General features: G+C 30.0%; 1 protein-coding gene across 3 annotated transcripts in view; it reads right to left on the bottom strand.

The window, feature by feature from the left end:
- LOC136078147 (lysophosphatidic acid phosphatase type 6-like) overlaps nucleotides 1-22,017 on the bottom strand; it is a 74,142-nt gene extending 52,125 nt beyond the window's left edge. For all 3 annotated transcript variants that reach the window (XM_065793196.1, XM_065793195.1, XM_065793194.1), the window contains exon 1: nucleotides 21,802-22,017. In XM_065793196.1, the coding sequence (XP_065649268.1) occupies nucleotides 21,802-21,984 (183 nt within the window). In that variant the 5' untranslated portion in view covers nucleotides 21,985-22,017. The remainder of the gene's footprint in view (nucleotides 1-21,801) is intronic.
- Nucleotides 22,018-25,638: the final 3,621 nt, after the last annotated feature.

Raw genomic sequence — 25,638 nt, 5'->3', positions numbered from 1 at the left:
GTAACTTACAGCAATTTGTTATTTAAAAAATGGCGCTCAAACCACTTCGCAACTAACACATAACAAGATTTAAAAAAAAGTATTTTTTGGGTAAAAGTAACAATATATTTTTCGCAAATTAAAAACTTAGTCGACTAAATTTAGTCAAACTAAAAAGTTAGTTGACTAATTTTAGTTACGCTAAAAAGTTAGTCGACTAAATTTAGTTAGACTAAAAAGTTAGTCGACTAAATTTAGTAAGACTAAAAAATTAGCCGACTAAACTTAGTTAGACTAAAAAGTTAGTCGGCTAATTTATTTACGCTAAAATGTTGGTCTACTAATTTTAGTTACGCTAAAAAGTTAGTCGACTAATTTTAGTTATGCTAAAAAGTTAGTCGACTGAATTTAGTTAGACTAAAAGTTAGTCGACTAAATTTTGTTAGACTAAAAAGTTAGTCGACTAAATTTAGTTAGACTAAAAAGTTAGTCGACTAAATTTTGTTAGACTAAAAAGTTAGTCGACTAAATTTAGTTAGACTAAAAAGTTAGTCGACTGAATTTAGTTAGACTAAAAAGTTAGTCGACTAAATTTTGTTAGACTAAAAAGTTAGTCGACTAAATTTAGTTAGACTAAAAAGTTAGTCGACTGAATTTAGTTAGACTAAAAGTTAGTCGACTAAATTTTGTTAGACTAAAAAGTTAGTCGACTAAATTTAGTTAGACTAAAAAGTTACTCGACTAAATTCAGTTAGACTAAAAAGTTAGTCGACTAATTTTAGTTAGACTAAAAAGTTAGTCGACTAAATTTAGTTAGACTAAAACTAACCTTAACTCCCACCCCTAATTTTAAACAAGGTTGATAGGTTCAAACTAAATGATTTAAACCATTTTAGAAAGTGTTGGTTTACAGCAAATTGAGAAGAAACTTTGAAAAAGGAAAATAAAACAAGGGATTATTCTTAAAAATTTAACTTTAAAAATGTTTGATATAAATGCAATTATTTAAAAAGCATAAATATACTTCTGTATATTTAGGTTTCTTAAACTGAAAATTATCTAAAATCTTAAGGTTTTGGAATTATAAAGGACCAGGTTCTTGTGAGAGAATTACAAAAACCTTAATTACAACCCAAGTTTATAAGACATATTATACATTTGTTATCGTTTTTATGTTATCATTTAGATATATGTTGAAAAGGGGTAATTTATTTCAGTCTTTTTTTTTTTTTTTTTTGACTTTTTTGTATTCACCAAAAGTACAATTTATACACTCACAATCAACAATATTAAGAGCCCCTCGCATTCCACTAAATCTCATGTGAACCTATGGTTGCAAAAAATATAGCTTTTATTTACATTTGTTTTCAAATGTTGGAAAAATTAAAAACAATACAAATATACTTATAACAATAAGAAAATTTATTTTAAAAATACTTATAGAATGAATTTATTTAATTTAAAATTTATTTAAAAAAACTGATATTTTCAAAAAATATATAAAAAATGCTACTAATCAGGGTCCTGTAAAATAAAATAGTATAAATAAAATTTAAAAAAATGCTTGAATGTAAAATTATATTTAATTCTAAAATGAAATTTACTTTAAAATTGAAATTGCATATCAAAATTTAAAATTTATTCTAATTTTTTATAAATTAATTATTAAATAATCATTTGAATAAAGAAATATTTATTTTTAAAACTAATAATAGTAATCTTATAATATTTTAAAATTAAACATAATGCTACCTCTGCTGCCGATACTCATTTGTGCATGTTTGACACGGAATTTATGGCAGTCATTAAACCCGAGTTAATAACGAGAAAGAGTTGTAACACTTTTTTTATAAGAAAATATGAATGAAAGTATATGCAAATATCTAACTTATGTAAGCTTAAAATAATGAAATAAACTCCGACTTAAAAACCCCCTGTCTTGGGGCACTTGGTTGAGTGAAGGCTGGAGATGGTGTCTCAATAAAAACACTCAGCTTGGGCAGATATTAACTGTATCCAGCAAATATCTTGTAGGAGGCCTCCTAAGCCAAGACTTTAGGGGTAAGCAGAATAATTCTGCTATCCAGCCTCAAACCTCTGCTTCATCAATTAGACTAGCATAGATGTAAACCTGTTACATTGTTTCCTGTCTAGGATGATGAATGCTGGATCTTCTTCAATCTTCTCATAGGTTTTTGCTTGTGCCTTTTCCTGTTATCTCCTAATGAGGGTACAGCTCTAAAATTCAGTTTAATGGTTCTGAGGTCAGCTGGTAGTAAGGTTTCCTGAACAGTGTGGTAGCTCTCAGAGGGGTTGATTCCATCAACAGCTGCAAAATATCAGAGTATTAACAATACCATGTTGCACATGGTCAGTATCTCTGTTAATGCTTTTGGTACACATTGTCGAGGCCACATAAGGAGCCCTATGTTACAACTTAGGGTTAATTAACAGGACAAGAAAGTTGCATAGCTCATTGCTTAAGAGGCCATGCTTTATCTATGAATGAGTCAAGTTCTCTTTAAACTTAAATCATGCTAAAAGTAACCCAAAATATTAAACATAAAAAACCATCCCTACTACCTTACTTTTTTAATATATCTTTTACTAATATTCATGGTCTGCAAAACAACCTTCCATCTGTTGAATCTTATCTCCTGCAAAATTCACCAGACTTGCTTGCTAATAATGAGACTAATTTAAATTCTGCTATTCCTTCTTCTGATCTCAGTGTTAATGTGTACTATCCTTTGATTCGCACAGATTGACAATTTCCTATAAAAGATTGGATAAATTTTACTTACGCTGACCAGTTTAGTCGCATTTAAAGTCTTTAAAAATATTTTGATAAGACCTAAAGGTTAATATAAATAAAAATGGATCAAAAAGCATTAAAAGAGGCAACAAAATAGCAACTAATAGGTACAAAAGATGGCTTTGCATGCATAACCCAAGCCAAGCATGTGACTTTAATAGTCACATGCTTAGCTTGGGGTAGCACCTCTTAGCACCTCTTCACTCTATCACCTTTCTTTTTGTTTTTTATCATTCACTTTCTTTCCAAGACTGCACTCTTTTCGAATGCAATCTTGGAAAAGTCTTTTAGAGTGCAGTCTTTTGTTATAATTGGTGACTATAATGCTCATCACACTGAATGGCTTGACTCTAAAGCCACTGACCCTGCTGGTACTAAAGCCTATAATTTCTGCATTTCTCAATCTCTTACTCAGATAGTTAACCTTGTGATTCGTTTTCCTGACAACTCTAATCATTCACCTTCATTCCTTGATTTATGTTGAGTCTCTGATCTAGGTTGTGTTTAGTTTTTCCTTTTTTTCCTTTAGGTGGTTCTGACCATGCAACGATCTCTTTAAATCTTTTATCTCGTACTTCCTTTTCGGACTCACCCTATCATCGCACTACTTACTACTACCCTAAAGCTGACTGGGATTCTTTTCATGATTTTCTTTGTGACAGTTCTTGATCTGATGTCTTTTCCCTCTAAGTTGAAAAATGCGCCTCCTATGTAACCTCCTGGATCCAGTCTTACAAAATTGTTCTCCAGAACTCACTTCAATTCTCTCTAAACAATTTAATAAATGCTTGAATGAGTTTCATTTTCCTGTCTGCTAGAAAATGGCATCTGTTGTACCAATTTTCAAAAATTTCGGTGAACATTCTGATCCCTTCAATTATCATCTGATCAGTTTTTTTTTTCTGTTATTATTAAGGTTTTTGAGCCTTTGATCAACAAATTTCTTACATCCCATCTTGAGTCAAATAACTTACTGTCAGACAATCAATTCAGTTTTTGATTCTTTTGCTTTATGACTGATTTGCTAACAGTTGAAATTTAACGCTTTTATTGTGCGTTAGATTGAGGTGGAGAGGTTAGGACTATTGCTCTTAACATATCTAAGGCTTTCAACAAAGTTTGGCATACTAGTCTCCTCCATAACCTTGTTTCATATGGTGTATCCAGGAAAGTTTTTGAGATTATCAAACCGTTTCTTTCTAACTGCTTTATAAAAGTAATCCTCGAAGGCCAACACTATTCTTCATTTCCAGTAACTTCTGGGGTACCTCAAGGTTCTATCTTTGGTCCTGTTTTCTTTCTTATCTACATTAATGATCTACCCGACAATCTTACATCTCAAGTAGCTCTTTTTGCTGATGACTCAATTTTATACTCCTGTCTTGACAAAGAGTCTTCTCTTTTTAATTGCTTAGAATAGACAGCCAATCTTGAATCTGATCTCACTTCTGTAACAGATTGGGGCTCACAGTTGTTGGTAAATTTTAACTCCAACAAAACTCTTTACAAAGTTATTTACTGCAAACAACTACTGCAGTGCTGTTGACATTCCTATGTAAATGAACAGCAACACTCTTTTTAAGTTCTTTCCTGTATTCTTGGATTATCGTTTACTACTGATCTTTCATGGAATCCATATATGCACCTGTTGCTAAATTAGCATCTGTTAAGGTTGCTTCTCCTTTTTCGTGCTCGCCATTTTCTCTCCTGATTCCATTCTCTACAAATCTCTTATTTGTCCTTGTATGGAATACTGTTGCCAGATTTGGGCTGGTTCTTTTAATGGTGCTCTTTAATTTCTAGACAAGGTCCTAAAAAGCATTGTAAATGCAGTTGGACTTGCTCTATATGCTAAGCTTGAGCCTATTTCCAATTGTCGTAAATTTGTATCTCTTACTCTTTTCTACAAATACTATCATGGTCGCTGCACAAAGAAGCTATCATCTCTAGTTTATTCAACTAAAACTCATTCTCGCTTGACTCATCAGCAAAGTCTCATTCTTTTACTGTATCTGTCCTTGCATGCTCTAAAAACTTTTATTTACCTAGTTTTTTTCCCCACACTTTAACCTTTTGGAACTCTCTCCCATCTTCATGTTCTCCTAGAAAATACAACCTTCAACTTCTTAAGTCTTCTGTCAACCATTTCCTTTCTCTATAACTCTAATCTTTCTTTCTAGTAACTCCCAACTTGATAGTGGTTGCTTGCAGCCTTATTGGAAGTGAATCAGAACTTAAAAAAAAAATACTTTTAATGTTTATTTAATTTTAAATTATATGTTAAATTGATATCAAGTTTTACAGTTTTATTTTCACTTAAAAACTGCATCGCAGCAATATCTCTTTAATTTTGATTTATAGCAATTATTTGCTGTTTTATAAACTTAAATCATCTTTTTTTTATGAAATAGTGTTAAAAATTATTAGATAACTATGCCTGAGGGGCTGTTTGTAAATTATGTCAGGCAAAAGTTTAACATTTAAATAGACAGAAGAAAACTGGCGCTCTTTCACAGTGATTTTCAATGATTATAAAGCATTTTGTAGCGCTTTATAACACTGTCCAACAGTGATTTAGTTTCGGAACCAAAATTAGTTATTTATTATGTATTTCCAACTGCTGAATTCAAAAATGACATTTAGCTCTAGTTAAAAAAAAAAAAGCAAAAATGTTTTCTCAAGGGTATAAATTTTCTTTTTTTTAAAAAAAATTTGTTTTTTGTTTTTGACTATTTATAATGTTTTATTCATGTTTAAAACTTGTTATATTAATTATGTGTGTTTGCTAAAGTTTCTGGTCTAATCTATTATTAGTTTTTTTTTCATTTACTAGTGTAAAATTTGACAAACCAACATGCGAAGGAAGTGTGTAAATTTAGTGGACAATTTTTGTTACATTTGTGGTGAAATAACATTTTCCGCACAGAAAAGAACTATGACACTTCTTGTGAAGACTGCTTACCAGCATTAGTTCAATATGAAGGTAGGGGACCAGGATAAGTCATGGGCTCCACATATGCTGTAGCTCTTGTTTACACTATGAGAATGGTTGAAAAACAAAAAAAAGACCTTTGGCTTTTGCTGTTCCTATGGTATGGAGGGAGCCTAAAAACCATAGAGATGACTGCTATTTCTGCTTGATCCCACCCATTAAGGCAGGTTTGTCAATGAAGAAAATCTCCACCACAAAGTTGTGAGTTAGAAGCAGCAAATAAAAGCAGAAATGAAATAGAAATAGAAGAAAAAGAAGAGAACAAGCCTTCCATATCAAATGATCCTGATTTTGTGTTAACAGATGATGTCAAAACAGATTGAGTCAAGTAGAATTAAGTGATCTTGTTCAAGATCTGGACTTGTCACAGGAAAAGATAGAACTTCTAGGGTCAAGACTAAAGCAGTGGAATCTTCTCCAACTAGATGTCAAGGTTTCACATAACAGAAAACGGCAGCAGAATATGCTTTCTTTTTTTGAAAAGTAAAATAATCTTGTTGCTTACATTGATGTCTTTGGATTAATGTATTGTCTTAATTTGAATTATGATCTAACTGAATGGAGATTATTCATAGACTCATCTAAGCTAAGCTTGAAAGCTGTATTACTGCACAATGAAAACTGTCTTCATTCTGTTCCTATTGGCCGTGCAGTTCACATGAAAGAGACTTAAACATGAAAACTATATATTTCATTATTAGACTTACCCCGTTTTTGTCATTATTGTACCAATATATCATTTTTTATTTTGCCGTTTGTTAAGAATTACAAAGAAGATATTAAAGTAATAGTACTGGGCTCGAATTAAGCGTATCCCGATCCCGAATCCCGATTACTTTTCGCACCTTCGCGATTAGTTTTTTCTTAAAATTTGTTTTTTCACAATCTTTCTTTTTTTCGTGATTATTCTTTTTTTATTTTAGAAAATTGATACTTTATTTGTGAATATTTAGTGTTCTTTTACAGTATAAAACTGCAGTGACTTCTGTAACGATAATTTTTTTTTTAAAGCGGAGCATAAAGTAAAAGAAAGAAAAATAAAAGATTTAGAAAATCAATTAGCAAAAATGTTCAAATGCAGGAAAAAGACCGATTGTTTAAGGAAGGAAAAATTTATAAAAAACAAACGAATAAATACCTATTCGAATCAAGAAATAAAAGATTTTGATTGAAAAAAGAAATAAAAGTTAATTGATTGAAAAGTCACTTTCTTAACTCGAATTCTCAAGGGCTTTATTCCTATTTAGCTCATTCATTATGAACAAATTTAATGATATTTTTATAAGTTTAATTTGCAAAGAATAGTGGAAGGCAATATAGACTCTAAATAGTTATTAACAAAAATAGTTATTAAACAAAAAAGTTTGTTAGTACACTTGCTAATTTTAAATTATTAGCAACAAATTGATGCAAATAAGGACCACAGATGCAGATTATCTACAATTAAAAAGTGGGAAAAACATTTTAATTGCGAGTTAGAATACGATTTAAATGGAAATGAAGTTATAAGATTAAGATGCAGTTTATGTAAACAATTTGAAAAACTGACAAGTTAAACAAAATTGTTTTCCATGAACTGGATCAAACCAGGAACAATATCAATAAAAAAAAATTCACTGGCATCGCACTTAAGCAGAGCGCAACATAAAGAGCCCACGCGAATTCATCAACAAACAACATTAGGTTCAGTTTCATTATCTAACCATGTTATTCATAATACTCCAATCGGGCGTGGTTTATGTAAAATGGCTGTAAAAGATGCTGACTCGTTACGGAAAATGTTTAATATTGCGTATTACTTGACAAAACAAGAGCGTCCATTCACAGATTATCCTTATTTGATTGCATTAGAAAAGAAGAATAAGGTTACAAATTTAGGAAATTCTTATGGCACTGACCGTGCAGCTGCAATACTTACAGATTACATTGGCATTTATCTGCCTTCAAAACTGTTGACGAACTACTTTTACAACTTTATCACCTGTATCAAAAGCGCTACCGAGAACTAAAAGGATTAGCCGAAGCTTGGGGTAATAGCGTTCCGAAACCAACAAAAGCATGCAGAACTCGGTGGATTGATCACAAGTATAAAGCAATCAAAATTGCTTTAGAAAATTATGGTGTGTGTTTATGACACATATTGAATCATTGCCTATATCAGACTCCCAGGTAGCAAAGAGAGCAAAGAGAGCAGAGTTAAACGGTTTTTTAAAGCGATGGAAAAATGCTTCTGTGCCTATTCATTTATCAATATATCTTGATGTTTTAACTCCCCTTCGGCGTCTGAGTTTAAGTTTTCAGAACAATACTCATGATCCAGTAAAAGCTGTAAGAAGAGTTCAAGAATTTACATGGACAATGGCCAAGCTGCAAATGCTTCTAGAAAATTCGCTAGACAATTTGGTGATGATACAAGTGTTATGACCCATTATAAAAAACTGTCTAAAGATATTGAGACAATTGATTCAAAGCAATGTTATCAAAATATTGCACTTTCTCAATATACCGAAGTTAATAGCCATGTTCTTGACCAGTACAAGCTAATAATTGCAAATATTACCATACGTATGGAAGGCCGTTTTCAATCTCTCCAAAAATCACCATTGTTTATACATTTGGTAGCTTTACTTGACGTTTATAACTGGTCGTTAAATGTGAATGATGGAACTTTTGGCGATAAAGCTATCGGTGAAGTTGTTGAACATTTTTCTGAATTTTTAATTGGTGTAGGATGTGATTTGAATAATATACTTCATGAGTGGATCATTTTAAAAGCATACATGTTTCCCATCATAAGTAACAATCAAAATAAGTATTATTTGAAAATTTGGGAAATTGTTTTTTCCAAATCAAATTTGGTCAAAGAATGCCGAAATATTCTTGATATTTTTGAACTATTTTTAATTTGTCATTTTACAAATGCGAAAGTAGAACGAATGTTTTCATGTATGAATCAGGTAAAAAATGACTGGAGAAGTTGTCTTAGACAAGATCTCTTAGAATCTCTACTTCGGATAAGTGAAGAAGGTCCTGAGATTGACAAATTTGAACCTGATACTGCTATGGAGGAATGGTATAATGATAAAGTTAGACGATTGTCAGCAAATTTTCATCGTTATCCGGAAAAAAGAAAAAGAAAGTCAGGAAAAACAGACATTGATCAAGCGACAGTTACAATATCGGATTTGGAAGAAAGTGAAAGCGAGGAAGAAAATTGTGACAATTTTTAATTTTATTTTAGCGCATTGTAACCCCTTAAAATTAAAATATTAAATAATAACTTGTAATGGCATATGATTTTTTGCTTAGTGAAAATAATTTTTTGTTATCAAAAATCCTAAAAAATTCTAAGCATTAAACTAGTGAAAAACGATCAAAATATTTACGATTACGATCAAATACTTTTTCTATTAGCAATCAAAAAAAGTATTAGATCGTAAAAGATTCTATTATTTAGGCACATTTTTTTCTTTGGCTTTATTTTATTGAATAAAAAAAGTGAACGCTAACTTTTATTAAAAAATACATTGAATGAAAAAGCAATAGATAGAAATACCATGGGAATTTGATAAGGTTACTTAGATAAGAAAACTTACTTAATAAGAATTTAATTATCATTCTTGTTTGTGATTGTGCGGGTTTTCGTGAAAATGTTAAGTTTTAACATTTTATCACGATAATGTTTTCGTCATTTTTAATAGCTTTTTATAACTGTTTCAAATTTATAGATTGTTTTGTTAGAGTTTTAAATAATTTTTTTTACTGTTAAAAATTTATAGAAAATTAAACATTCTAGTTGTTTTAAACAGTTTAAAATATGTAAATAAAATAGAAAATGAAATAATTAATTAAAAGAAGATTATATCAAGTTCATTGATTTTACAAAAATACAGCTGTTAGATTTAATGCAATATAATAATAGTAATAATGTAAATTATAATTAAAGCTACTTTACAACCGCTGAACGTAAATGTTATGATATCTTATGCAAAAATGAGACTTATATATGTTATTATAAATAAGTTAAAATAAATAATGCCCCCTCCCCTCCGGCGGGAGTGGAGGAGGGGTTATGAGCAACTTGTATATCGAAGTCCATGTTTAGTAAATGCCGTTTTGAATCAGTCTTAAAACTTTCTGAAGTGCAGTTTAAAAGGATGTCTTGTTTTTCATTAAAAATATAATTAAAACTGTTCCAAATAAAAGGTCCATGATATTGAATTTGGTATGAGCGTAACTTAAGATAGTTTATGGGAATGACAAAATTGTTTACTGAAAATTTAGTAGGATATTTACGAAAGATTTCATTAAAGTAAGATTGAAATGGTAGTGGAGATAACCCACATTTTGTCATAATACATAAATAATATTATAATACAACATTACTTGATGAATATAATATTTATTATATCTTATATTTATATCTTATAAATTTTTAAAGCTCCAAGCTGACGTAAGAGAGGTTTGCAATGTGCATTCCTGTTTGCCAAATATAATCCTGCATGCATGTTTTTTTTGTAAAAATAATAACGATGTTTAGCATCGTTATTATTTTTAGAAACCCAGGAACCATAGAAACTCAGGGGAAAAACCATAGAAACCATGGAACTCAGGGGTACCTTACAAGTTAAATTGCGTATTGCTGCTAGTTAGATATGATTTACACCAAAGTAAAATTTTGTTTTAAAAACCATATTTTTCTAGGTTTTTTAAAATTATCTCATGATTTACTGTGTAGAAAGCTTTGGATAAATCAATAAAAACTCTAATTGAAAAACTACTACTACAAAAATAAAAGGGGAGTTCAAACTATGACAAGACTTCCTTATGAACTTAAAATTTGTTGCCACAATGCATTTTTTGAAGTCCACAATCAATTATATATGTTTGATTGCGGAGTTCAAAAGTTTAACATTTAAAATACATTTCATTAACATTTAAAATACATTTCGTCCTCGGAAATGACGCTAAACCTACTTATGTATTTTGCAACTTTTTTTGACCATTTAAACTACAAACTCAAGTTAATGCGTCAGCTAAGTTATCTTTAAAAGGAACAAGATATACATCAACTTTAATATCGTATTCTTCAATTAGTTATTACAACACGTTTATTCTTCTCTGCATTAATATTTCACCAGTTGCTTTTGACTTTTTAATTTACCAGTTAGCGCGTTATGAATCCAGTGGAACACTGCTGCAAAATCTTTAAAAATTGTTACTTTCTCTAGTTTATATACTAATGTCCTTTTTATTCCTCTCTTCACCACGTCTAACGTGACATGTTTAAATGAATTTCAGACCTTTTTTTTGAAGCTATGTTGCATCTTCCACAGTTGCATTACCAATTTGAATAACAGCACCCATTGCTAAAAAAGTTGCATTAGCCCGTACCTTTCTCTCCATCCCATGCACAGCCCCAACAACTACAATTTGGCTTGCAACTTTTAATCTCCGCACAGGCTTCTTGAAAAACACATTTTAAGTTCTTATCACAAACTTTATCGTCCTAACTCTTCGTCAAACTAACAACTATTTTTTGATAAAGACAATCAACAACTCTTAACCAACAACATGCTGGTAAATGACCCACCAACTGTCCACAGACTGAAAACACTACTTTCTTGCTTAAGTTTTTTGGGATTTTCTCAATTTTCTAAACCTTATCAATTCGTTCGAGTTCGTCCTCACCAACTTTTTGCAAATATAATTCCAACACAGCAACCCCATCATCGCCAATATGTTCACCTTCATTGCTCATTAAACCATATTTTTTTGAAGTCTCTAGACATAATCGAGAATCACCACATTTTCATTAATAAACTTGTCATTGCCGTAATAAGATTTTCCATTCTTCACCAACGCGTCTTAGTTATTAATGGCATTCACAACAAATTTCATAATCATTGGCGCAACATTTAATCTAAAACCAAGTCGTTTTTAACAACGCATTTTATTGTGAAATACCACAGTGGGAACGGCCTAAGGTATTCTTCAATTTTCAAATGGAGATAAACCTAAAGTAGATCCATGATTGTTAGTTTGTTTCTCATTCTTCTCCATTCTCTCAACTTACCAACGCACACATCATTATCTCTTGTATATGTTTTAATGAAATTGTTAGTTTCTCTCTAATGCAAAACAGATCGCAGCCATTAAAAGAATTTTCTTTTGGGCAGACCCATCATGTTTTTATCATACTCAAGTAACCATTTTCGCTTGACACAATCCTGAATTTTATATTCCGCTTTAGTTTATTTTGGTATCTTGTATCGAGCAACTTTATTAAACAGTCATTCGTGTTTGTCCCAATTTTCCATTTACATTTGAATATTAAATCGATTTTATTAACTTTATCTTCGTTTGAAAAAATAAAGTTAACAAAAATTCTGCATCAGCTAGCCCCAAACATTCCTATTTCTGATGAAGAAATAAAAATTCTCTCAACAACTTAATGGAACTCATTTCGAGATTCATATCAACTCCAAATGGTAAAAAATCTATAAAAATTACTTCGTGGCATATTTAAATATTATAAAGGTCGAAAGTCACAGTCGCGGATACTATATATTGATGAACCTTTCTTTCAAAAGTCACTACCTTTGAAAGGTTTTATCATTTATTTTGTTTAAAAGACAAAATCTTGTTATTTAAAATTGTCTTCGAACATCCCGCCTTCATTGCTGTCAACACCGCTGTCGCCACCAGAACATTACCTTTCAAACGAATAAAAGATAATCCGCTAATTCCACTGTTGTTTAAAACCAAGGTTGCGCAGATTCTTCGCTTCTGCACATGTTTCCCTGCATCTTTAGGTATCTCAAATCCACATGTCCGTTGTCACCATAATTGAAAAACTGTTCGGAGATTACGATTTGCAATGTTATTACACCACATTGCTAAGTATTGTTTACGCTCTTTTTTTGCGTATAAACAATTCTTCGCAATGTGGAGCAACCCTCTGCAGTAATATACTAAATAAATTTTTGTTTTTTTTTGAATTTTCTGATAATTTAGCAAGATACGCCAATCATTTAAAATCAGCTAAAAGTAGATCAGCTTTTTCTTATAATTCATAAGTCATATAATTTCAGTTTAATAAAAAGCTCATTGCACTGTAAGCATCCATAGAGAGAGTTGCCAGCACTTGCCTGACTTTACTTGTATCAACAGTTTATACGTTCTAAACCGAATAAACAGTTTTTGAGGAAGAATCGAAAAAAGAAACTCCAGCTTTTTGTTCTGCATTTCAGCTATCATTTTTGTTCGTTGCATCCACTCATTAGCATCTGAAGTTCCATCATGTTTCATGCATTTCAATTAATTTATACTTGATACAATGCTGGTTAGCTTGCAATTTTCTTGCATAAACACAACTAAAAGTAAGTTTTTTTTTCTTACTCCAATAAGAGCCAGTTTTTAAAAATTCTACTACAATTTATTTATTATTAGTTTATAAACATCAAAAAATAACTATTGAAATAAATATTAAAACTTGTATAAACATGTGTAATTAATCCTAGCCGAAAAAAAATATTTTATCAACTTTTTTACAAGAACCTTTTACAATATTGTCATGAAAGATCCTGTATTATAGATTTTTTTTCGCTACCTCAATTTTAAACAAAAAAATGTTTTTTCAATAAGTTATAGAGTTAAAATAATAGTTTCAGCTTACTATAAATAATGTCATTTAAACTTTTAAATAAACTGTTTAAATTTGATTTATAACGATGTTATGCACATAAAATTGTAAGAAAAAAAATCATAAAAATTATGATACATTCATAACAAATATATTTTTTCACATGTCCGTTGTTTCTAATGTTTAATATAAGTTACAAAAACAAATATTGAAAAATATTTTAAGAAAAGCTATTTTGATAAGATTTGTTGAAAAACTTGGAATATTTGGTTCAGAACCTCTTAAAATAGAAATTTTTTTTTAATTTTTTATTGCCCTAAAAACCTGCATATTTCACAGATTTGTCTTTAAGTACATTGAGTAGCCAAATTTCTTTTGCGCGTATCAGTGTTGTTTTTTTTTGAGTATCAATCTGTTGAAGAACTAAACTTTTTTGAATAAAATTTTTTAGCGTATACATTGAAGTTAACTATTGGGTCAAATCATTATATTTCAACCAATGGCTTGTGGGGTACCATCTCTGATTTTCCTGATTTTTACATATCATTATCTAAATGATGTAAATAGGTTAAATGTGCAATTTCAGAGTTCCAAGTACAACGGTTTAGAAATTATAGCCTTACAAACACTCTCAGGTAGTCCCCCTCGCTTCCTCGAATGGTAAAAATAGACAACTTTAAGGCCTTATAACTTTTTTCTAACTTTCAGCAAGTGGCTCATTTTTTCTAGAACTATTTTCTAGATATTTCTGTCTTAAAATTTGTGATTTTCATTAGCTTGTATTATGTTAGAAAAAAACTACAGCCTCCAAAACTTTGGAAAAATTCTGAAAAATGCTAAATAAAGGCAAAATGAAGTTAACCGTAGTATTTTTCTATTCATCAACAAGTCCTTACATTTTAGTTTTCTAATTAGCTACAATGGTCTACAACAAATTGGCAAAATATAAGCAGCTTGTTACATTTTAGAAATCAGTTTTATCTAAAAATATATAGTCCACTTTACTAAAAAGTCCCATTTTCAGCCATTTGGGGATGGCTCGTAAATTTTTCTAACACTTTGTATTGATCTGATATTAACAGCAAATAAGAACCTGCTTTCTGGCCCATGTGAGGGATGTAACCCACTATCTGTAATTTGTTTTACAAAATTTTATATAATTGCTATAAAAACCATTTCTAGCCTAGCATTGTTGTTTATGTGAAAAGCATAGTTATCTTTTTTACAAAATTCTTGTATTCTCCCTTAATAATGGCAATACATAATAATGTAGTTGAAAACAATTATATATGATAATTCATTTCATCCTTTTTTTAATAAGATAAGAGTAAAATCCTCTAGTGTTTTTGAGCTCAGGGTCATGTAACGTGGCAATAATGTCACTAACTGGATACCAATGGATATCTGTGGTTGTTGGATACTTGAAATAATTGCCTGCTTTTTGTAAACAGCTAATACAAACTGTGTCACCTTTAAGATCAGTTATCTTTCCAGGAAAGAATTCACCAAAATAATTCACTAATACCCAATCATTAATATTGATATCAGTATTCATCGATTTTTGTGTATTAATGCAAGTATCTTCCAGCATGTGAAAAGAGTCAAATGTACTGCTCATTGATGTTACATAAGCTTTTAAACAGCATGATTGAGGTGAGAAATAATGGTATGAGCGAGTACCTTTGATGGCAGGAACATTCTCAAATCGTTTAGCAAGCACTACATGTGTAATAGCAGCTGTTTCGGTTTCAGAAATGTAGATAAATCTGAAAAAGAGTTAACATAAATCATAATTCTATTTCCAAATATGTATTTAGTAAGGTCTTGTTTTAAGGAATCCTTTTCTATACTATTTGATTTTTTATAACTAAACATTCATACGTTATTTTTATTATTTTTGTTTAAATGCCTATTATGATATAGGATACTAGACATCAATTATTTGAAAAAATATCATAACCTAAATGTACATACACTTTGGCAATAGCATGATATATACCTGATGTTTTTAATTTTTTCTTTAGCAACTAAGAACATGTCCCTCGGTGTCAAAATTTGATTGCCAATTGGCCTTTGAAGGGATAGGTTATGAATAACTCTTTTCACTGTACCACCTATTCCATCACATGCACTTTTTCCATGTGCAGTCCCAAAAAAATGCCAGTCTGCTTTTAGTCCATAGTCTTTTTCATGAAAACACAGGTTTTTCAAATTAAACCAAAAATACAATAAGAAAAAAACCTATTCAGTTAAAGATTATCAATTTTGTATCCAATTTCAAAAACATCATTTCAAGGGCTGAAAACAGTTTGTCTAAAATAGGTAATTGTTATCAAAATTTTTTAAAAATATTGTGATATAAAAATTTAACCTATTTTTATACTGGCTGCTTGCACCATCAGTGAAATAATTGATCTTCTGAACTTGTGGATATTCCTCTTTCAGAATTGGTATGATTTTGGAAACATAACTGAAAACTGCCTCAGTATTGTGAATTAGATTGTCAGATATAACACAATAACATTTGCTTTCTGGTGATTGGTTTCCATTTAAAGATTGCACATATATGACAAATGGATGGAGAGTTGCTTGATTTTTGGAAAAATAGGATGACTGAACTTCATCTTGTATAATAAATGAAAAATTTTCAGCAAAATCCATTTGCATAATACATTCATTTGGCTTCATGTTTTCTTTGAGCTGGTTTAAAAAGAATGTCTGTGATTTGCTGACATAATGATGTTTTGTGAGGTTATATAACTTGTCTGTTAACTCTTCTAGAAACTTATCAGGACTTTTAACTATAGTTTCCAAGGAGCATCTATCAGTCTTCAACCATTGCTTATAAGTTATTTTATTTGCTGAATCCCCTAACAGTTCATTTAACTTTTTTTCAATTCTCTTTTTTCCAGGACACTTCTCACACTCATGAAACATACATGGTTTATTTTCTATTGAACATACAGCTAAGGCCATCAGATCTTTTGACTTTATTTCATTTTTTAATGATTTAACCATAAGATTTGGATTTTGATGGTCAATACAAACACAGACTGTGTGCGTGCCAGATTTTCCTGCAACAATACAATGTTGTGGCCTTAAAAGAGCAAATGATGTCAGTCCCACCTTTACTACACCATTAGATTTTGATTCTTCTAACCATTTCTGGTAAAGTTCTGAAAGATTGCATAGTATGAGTCGTTTCTGAATGTGCTGTCTACCATCAACTGTCTTTATGCTAATGTAATCCTTTGCTCCTGGCAATAACCTGCTGTTACTATCATCCTCATAAAAGTTGACAATTTGATTTACAACTTCAGTAGTCAATTTTTTAGGATTTCTTATGTCTGTTGATCTCTCACCAAGGATTCCTTTAACATCCCGCAAAGCTCTAGCTTGCTTCACCATATATTGTGTTGTTTTAAATTCATTTATTGTTTCCTGAATAATCCAATGGACTGGAGCTAAAGTGAGCAATTTTATTTTTTGTGAAATATTGATCTCATTACGAAACTTTTGTTTAAGCTGTTCTACAATAAAATCTAAAGAGGAACTTTTGTGCATACTAATTTGAAGCTCATCTCGTTCAGATGCATTCAATGATTCATTTAGCAACTTAACTTTCTTTTTTATTTTATTGTCTATTTGTAGCATACTCATGCTGGATGATCTTTTAATAGGAGACACACCAAGTTTAACAAGACAAGGATTTATAGTATCAATTTGTGTGACAGAGTTATCAGGTGATATGTAATCTGGATCATGTCTCTTGTCAACTTCTTCAACATTCTTGATTTTTCTTACACAACCAAAACATATTTTTTTCCCAGGAATTAAATTAGAGTCCAGTTGATTATGCTCCAGAGTGACAGTTGTCAGGTTTCCTTTAACAATCTTTGAATGAATTGAGAACGGGTCACAACATGATTTATGGTATGTTGAATAGTAATTAATAAATTGTAACCTATGGTGAGTGCAAATTGTATGCAAATGAATATTTCTTATTCCAGTTCTTAAGGTCAGCAGGTATTTATCTTCATTTACTATTTCTGAAATTTCAGACTGACTGCAGTATGTATTTTTATGACAATCTAACTTTAGTTCAATACCAATAGAACAAGTATTCATGTTTATCTAATAAATTTAATTAAGATGAAATATTATTGAACCTTCTTATGTATAATTTTCTATGAAGTTATATAGGAGAAGTAAGTTCAATAATGATTTGATTACATATATATATATATATATATATATATATATATATATATATATATATATATATATATGTATGTATGTATGTATGTATGTATGTATGTATGTATGTATGTATGTATGTATGTATGTATGTATGTATGTATGTATGTATGTATGTATGTATGCATGTATGCATGTATGCATGTATGCATGTATGCATGTATGCATGTATGCATGTATGCATGAATGCATGTATGCATGTATGCATGTATGCATGTATGCATGTATGCATGTATGCATGTATGCATGTATGCATGTATGTATGTATGTATGTATGTATGTATGTATGTATGTATGTATGTATGTATGTATGTATGTATGTATGTATGTATGTATGTATATATGTATACATACATACATACATACATACATACATACATACATACATACATACATACATACATACATACATACATACATACATACATACATACATACATACATACATACATACATACATACATACATACATACATACATAAGATCCAACAATTAAAAACACATACAAATAATGTAATGAAAAAAATGGAAACAAACTGCAATAGCAAAGTTTATTGAACAGAAAAATATCAAGGTAAGTTATTTTGAGTTATAAATGCTTATATATTTACATTTGCAAAAGGGTATATTATATAGAATCATTGCATTTTTAGATAAATAGTTAAAATTAACTAATAAAATTGAAACTCATACTTTGTTAAAAAACTTATTTAAACAAAACATTAAATCAATATTGCAATGGCTTGATTAGTCTTGTTATACTTCATATTGCCAGTAATGTATGAACCCACTGTCCTACTATTGCCTTGAATTATTAGCAATTCAATCAACTATAAAAAAATCATCATAATAAAGATTAAATCGCAATTTTATGATTAACTAAATTTTTTTTTGAGTGTCACCTTTTAAAAATAATGCAGGCTCTATATAGTTATTACCTCTTTAGTTGTGCTCCTATCCGGTATAAAGTCCAGATCAGGGAGAAAGTAACCAACCATATCTCTTTTTTTTTAAGAAATGACTTATGATAGGCTACATCCCTCACATGGGCCAGAAAGCAGGTTGGAGGGGCACTGGTTTCCAATAACACTATTCAGCCCTGATAATTGAAAAATAGGGTTAATAAAAAATGCTGCCATTTTTGTTGTGAACATGACAAGTTTGTGATGTTTACATTTTTATATAGTTAGATCTAATGGCCTTATTTGCTGTTAATATCAGATCAATACAAAGTGTTAGAAAAATTTACGAGCCATCCCCAAATGGCTGAAAATGGGACTTTTTAGTAAAGTGGACTATATATTTTTAGATAAAACTGATTTCTAAAACGTAACAAGCTGCTTATATTTTGCCAATTTGTTGTAGACCATTATAGCTAATTAGAAAACTAAAATGTAAGGACTTGTTGATGAATAGAAAAATACTACGGTTAACTTCATTTTGCCTTTATTTAGCATTTTTCAGAATTTTTCCAAAGTTTAGGAGGCTGTAGTTTTTTTCTAACATAATACAAGCTAATGAAAATCACAAATTTTAAGACAGAAATATCTAGAAAATAGTTCTAGAAAAAATGAGCCACTTGCTGAAAGTTAGAAAAAAGTTATAAGGCCTTAAAGTTGTCTATTTTTACCATTCGAGGAACCGAGGGGGACTACCTGAGAGTGTTTGTAAGGCTTTCTTGAAATTGGTTGAAATATAATGATCTGACCCTATTACTAATTTCTTTACAAACTAAAAAATATCGAGATTTATGTAAAAGTTTACTGAATTCTTTAAAAGGTTACCTAATTTTTCAGATTTTATGTGTAAGAGTTACAGCTTATGCAAATACTCCAAAATTTTGCACATTTGTTCTGACTAAAAACAACGCTCTAAAAAAGTGATTAGGCAATACAGCAACTATTTTGATAAAATTAAGACATATGTCATTGCGTCATTTTAAGACTTGACTAAAATATGGTACTTGTTGCTTATTGTTGCAGTACATTTCTTTATGATTGACAGTTTTAAGAAATAAGAGCTCAAGATATCAAAAAACACAGGCAAAATAAAATGTAAAAGACTAAGACAAGATAAGTTTTTTATATGATATCAACAAGAAGTTTTGTATGCTTGCTATCAGGAATGATAGTGGTTCATGGAATTTTACTCTTAAGCAAATAATTTCTTAAAATTCCAAATTTTTTTGGAAAGTATTATCTCAGAAAGTATTATCAAAACTCAGACATTTTCCACCAACGGAAAAATAAACCCAAGTTTACGTGCAATGATGTTTTTAAAAGCGACCAATGTCTATAATCTGAAAACATGGTGTGGCAGTACAAAGTTTTTGTAAAACTTAGTTTTAAACCAAAAAGCATTTTTGAAAAACTTCTTGCAAAAATGCCACATCCCTAATTTGGCAGATTTAAGGATTTGAGATTACAAAGTTTTACAAAAATGTCGTTTAAAAATTCAACGAAATATAAGAGATATGTGACATTGAATTCTATCGCATATTTGTCTTTCTAATTACATAGGATTTGCATTAATCCTCCTAATCATTTTTTGATCAAGTTTAAAATTGACAGACATTTTTTATAATTTCTTAACTTTCTTTCCAATCCACGACCTTTATTTAACAGTATGATAATACAACTGGCAGTTTTCTTTTGAACTTTATACTCACTTGTTAGCAAATTATTACCTTAGAATCTTTATGCCTCACATCTAAAATAAGTTTTTTCACATCTCCTTGTAACCCATTTTCCTTGTTTATAATCCGCTTTTAAAACTACCATTATATGGATAAGGAGAAGAGGGGGGGGGGGGAAGAGAAGAGGAGTATAAGATTATTATCAAAACAATTATCAAAATCAAATAGGCGGTTCTTGAAATATTTAAAAAAACCAATGGATCATTCAGACAGTCTTTATCAAAGCATTTCTGGTCGATGCTATTAAATTGAATTTTCCACCTAACATCATTTTTTCAAGTCACTCAAAGGAGTTAGATTACGATTCAGGTTTTTTTTTTTATTGAAGTTTATTTATTATTATCAGAGTATACAACTTTTGTTATATTTATTAATAGGCAAAATACTTTTTTTTAGTAAAAAGTAATAAATTTTGAAAAGTACATAAAATGTTAAACTAATGTTAAAAACAAACTTTTAAATGTAATGGAACAATAATATAACAAACTTTTTTCTTACAACGTATTACAAAAATAATTTTTTGTGTAGTTATATTGAATAAACGAAAAAAATTGACATATTTCTGTAGTTAAATTCATATATTTACCATGAACATTTCTGAAACTGAATAATATTTCTTTTACGGGACTAGTAGTGAAAGTTAGTGGTGAAAAATTTTTAAGTTGAAACTGTTGCTTTTTAATCGGGTACAAATGGGAATCAGGAAACAGTAAATGATCCCTAGTGCTACTTGTCTATAATGGCTTCAACATTTGTAAGATAAATAAATTAGCTTTTACCATGATGAAACAGTTCCAACAAATTAAAACAACTTAACTACCCTTAGAATATGATAAATTAAAAAAAAAAAAACCAATATTGCCGGTATAAAGTCACGTTGACTTGATTGTTTAGCAATTTTGATAAAGGTAACATGAGGATAAAAATATGCTGCTATCACATTTATAGTAGTAGTAGTAGTAGTAGTAGTAGTAGTAGTAGTAGTAGTAGTAGTAGTAGTAGTAGTAGTAGTAGTAGTAGTAGTAGAAGTAGTAGTAGTAGTAGTAGTAGTAATTATAGCAGTAGTAGTAGTAGTAGTAGAAGTAGTAGTAGTAGTAGTAGTAGTAGTAGTAGTAGTAGTAGTAGTAGTAGTAGTAGTAGTAGTAGTAGTAGTAGTAGTAGTAGTAGTAGTAGTAGTAGTAGTAGTAGTAGTAGTAGTAGTAGTAGTAGTAGTAGTAGTAGTAGTAGTAGTAATTACTGAATTATAAGTTAATTTTAATAATACCAATTGTTAATACTTCAAACAACAGAAAAAAATTTTTTTTTGATGCAAAACAGCAAATAAATAAAACCCAACATGTCACTTAACTTAAACATGTCACTTAACTTTCTTATGTAGTAAGTAATAAAATATGAGTAAAAAATATTTAAAAGCATACTTGCACTTGTAGAAGTTGCATTTGGTGTTCAGCAGCTCTTATTGGTTTACATAAAGAAGCTTTTGCAATGTTTACAACATCATACAGGCATTGAAGCCGAGAAGCTTCATCTGTAACAGGGTGTCTTTCAATAATTAAACTGCAAGCCACTGCAGGTATAACAGATAATGCTATGCGATGCATTTCAAAAATTATTTTTCTTATTAGAAAATTTTTTATGCTATAAAGTGAAAAAATAATTTATTAAATACAAATAAACTTATATATAAAGGTATTTATGAAGTTAAAAGTTTTTAAGTCTATTTTTTATAAATATAGTTTTTAGTTTTATAAACATGACTTAAAACATATTAATAACATCACTGATCCTCAACAGATAAAGATATAATCGAATAACTTATATTATCTTCCAAAATGATTCTAAAATTATCGCCTATAGCTTTGTAGTGTAGTGAATTTAATAGTCTATAATTAATTTTAAGCCAACATAGAAGGCTTTATTCTTCATATAATAATGTGTAAATTAAAAATATACAAACCTGTTTGTATATTATAGTTTACATATTGTTCTATGAAGTTACCTGATCGATGACTAGGGTAAAATGCCGATTAACAAGGTAGTGTTTCCATTTTCGAAGTGATTCAACAATAGCATAGACTTTCTTCTCAATGAAGAATGTTCTCAATAAGGTGCAAATCAATACTCAATTTTATAAGAGGAAATTATAATGAAATGAATGAAGGATTCAAAAACACTGATTGGGCAAAATTTTTCACAATAAAAGTGTCAATGAATGCTATGAACGAAATAACAAGAGAAGGAATATAAGACTGTGGATAGACAATCGATTAAAAGCCAAATTAAAAGAAAAAACCAACTTGTGGAAAAAAATTAATATACAATAATTTCAAACCAGCATCCCTATTGTATATAAACAACAATGCAAACTAATTGAAAATACTGTAAAACATAAGCATATTGAATACGAAAAAATGGTTGTCGAAAAATCAAAAGAAGATCTAAAAATCTTTAATGGATTAATGAATATAGAATAAAAAAATTAATCTGGTATTTGTATGCAGATTGCCTTGTTCATCAATTTTTGATGAACAAGGCAATCTGCATACAAATGGTGAAGCAATAGCTGACATATTAAATAATAGTTTCAACTCAGTTTTTATTCATGAAGATTAAGCTAACACACCAGTTATTTTATCAACAACTGATAAAATAACTGGTGATAAATACTTTACAATTAGATTTAGATAATGTAATCACGCAATATTCAATTGAGAAAAAATTAAAACAATTAGATATCAATAAACCGGTTGGTGAAGATAGAGTTAGTTCACACGTCTTGAATAAATGCCATACTACTATTAGTGAACCTCTGATATGAGCTTCTGATATACAAAAAATCATTGATGGAACAAAAGCTACCCGATTTATGGAAATCAGCAAATATCTCATCATTATTTAATAAGGGTGATAAAACCAATGCATCAAATTATCGACCAATTTCACTAATATCGCTCCCATGTAAAATTTTCGTAAAAATTTAAAAGCTGTGTAACTAACTTATTAGAAACTTTAGATATCATAACAAATGCTTTAGAAGCTGGTTATTAAATCAATATGATGTATCTGGATTTTGTCAAAGCCTTTAATAAAGTGTCACAATCATGTTTGATCAACAAATTAAAATCATATGGTATCGTTGGCAATGTTCGGAATTAGATTGAAGAGTTTTTAAGCAATAGAAAACAGAGTTGTTCTCGGAGATTGTACATCAAAATGGTTACCAGTTGTCAGTGGCGTGCCACAGGGATCAGTTTTAGGACTGTTACTGTTCCTAATATTTATCAATGATCTACCGGATCAGGTCAATAACAAGATAGATATAGACATCATAGCATGGTCCTCCACTTGATTAACAAAATTGAATTATGAAAAATCTAAGGTTATACATATGGGCAAAAATAACCCAAGTAGAGTGTATATAATGCATGATATTGAAACCAGAAACTACCATAGCATATCTAGTACAGAAGATGAAAGAGACCTAGGCATATTAACACAATCAGATCTAAAATGGCAAACTCAAGTTAAATTAGCTGTTGGTAAAGCAAACATGACTCTAGACATTATAAAACGGACATTTAAATGTTTTGATAACATTATAGTAAAAAAGTTATATACAACTTTCATTCGCCCACCACTGGAATTTGGTTTTCACTTAAGAGAAGATATCGATAAAATTGAAAAAGTCCAAAGAAGAGCCACTAAGATAGCACCGGCGTTGAAGAAATTACCATATGAAAGAAGATTAGAGGTCATGCAACTAACAACTCTAGAAGAGCATCAAATACGTGGTGATTTAATCCTGCAATATAAAATTCAATATGGCTACGATAAAATAAATTGGGTTTCCCAGTACAAATACACCGAGTCACAAGAGGGCCTTTGTCTGAGACAACACAAATTTAAATTGAAACAGCTATTCTGCAAAAACTCTCATAGATACAATTTTTTTGCAAATCGTATAGCCCACACATGGAATAATCTGCCGAATGATATAATAGAAACTGAGTCAATAAATCTATTCAAAAATAAACTAGACAATTTAGAAATTTGCAAAAACTTTTTATTAAAACAAAAAACATATTAAAACAATAACATAACAGTAAACACCTGTTTAGTTAAAAGCTGATACAGTGCATTATCTACTGTTATTGCACTCCACAACTGTTTTAATAACAGTTGTCCCAGCTATTATTTATTATTATTATTTTTATTAGAATCTTTTTTTTTTCAGGTGAAAGTTTGAGAGAAAAGAAAGGAACTGGTCTTCCAGCCTCATTGAGGGAAGCAGCTATGGCAAAATTAAAGTCATCTGTTTTCACCTCAATTGAGATACTTTCACCCCTTGTAGAGCTGATTAAGAGATTTTTTCATTTCATTGAAATATTTAATAGCTTCAGCAGACAGTGGAAAAATAGAATAAATATATAATAAAAAATAGAAGTTAGAAATAAAGGATGAATTTTGTCAGAAAATGTTTGATATATTGGGAATAGTATGAGAACATACCAAGGAATAAGAATGTTTGACATATTGGGAATAGTATGAGAACAGACCAAGGACTCGATAGAGAGATGCAATATCAGTGGGAGCAGGCATTTTAATTAATGGCCTCTTTTTATAATTAAACCTAGGAAGTTTATACACAAAGTAGACAACATAGACTTTTCTTCATTGAACGTAAACAATGCTTTCTTAGAAGCTTCGAGAAATTTCTCTAAATTGAAATCATGTTTATTTTTAGAAGTACCACATACAAGCAAGTTATCTAGATACAAAAAGTGTCTTCCAATTTAATTTCTTGAATAAAATTATCCATGATTCTTTAAAATTGTGCGACAGCATTAGTAAGACCAAAAGGAATTCCTTTAAATTAGAAATGTCCATTGGGCTCAAAGGCAGAATAATACTTGTCACTTTCTAGGGAGGTATTTGATGATAAGCACTTTTTAAATCAAATGTGCAAAACAATAAATATTTTGCAACAGAGTTAACTAATTCATTGATGTTAGGTAAAGGATAAACATAAAGTAGTTTAAAGTAGTTTATTGTTTGTGAGTAATCAATGAACATGCTAACTTATATCTCTCATTCCTAGTGACAACTATTTGGGATTGCTAAGGAGTTACTGGGTTCAATTATATCTAGTTCCAAAAGTTTTTTATTGTTCAATGAATGCTTTGTCCTCTGAGTTATATTGCTTAGAAGGTGAAGCAATCGGCCTACATTCTGGAGATAGAAAAGGAAAAAGAGTA

Source organism: Hydra vulgaris, chromosome 03 (genome assembly GCF_038396675.1).
Source record: "Hydra vulgaris chromosome 03, alternate assembly HydraT2T_AEP".
Lineage (NCBI taxonomy): Eukaryota > Metazoa > Cnidaria > Hydrozoa > Anthoathecata > Hydridae > Hydra > Hydra vulgaris.
This window is presented reverse-complemented; position numbering and strand designations above follow the sequence as displayed.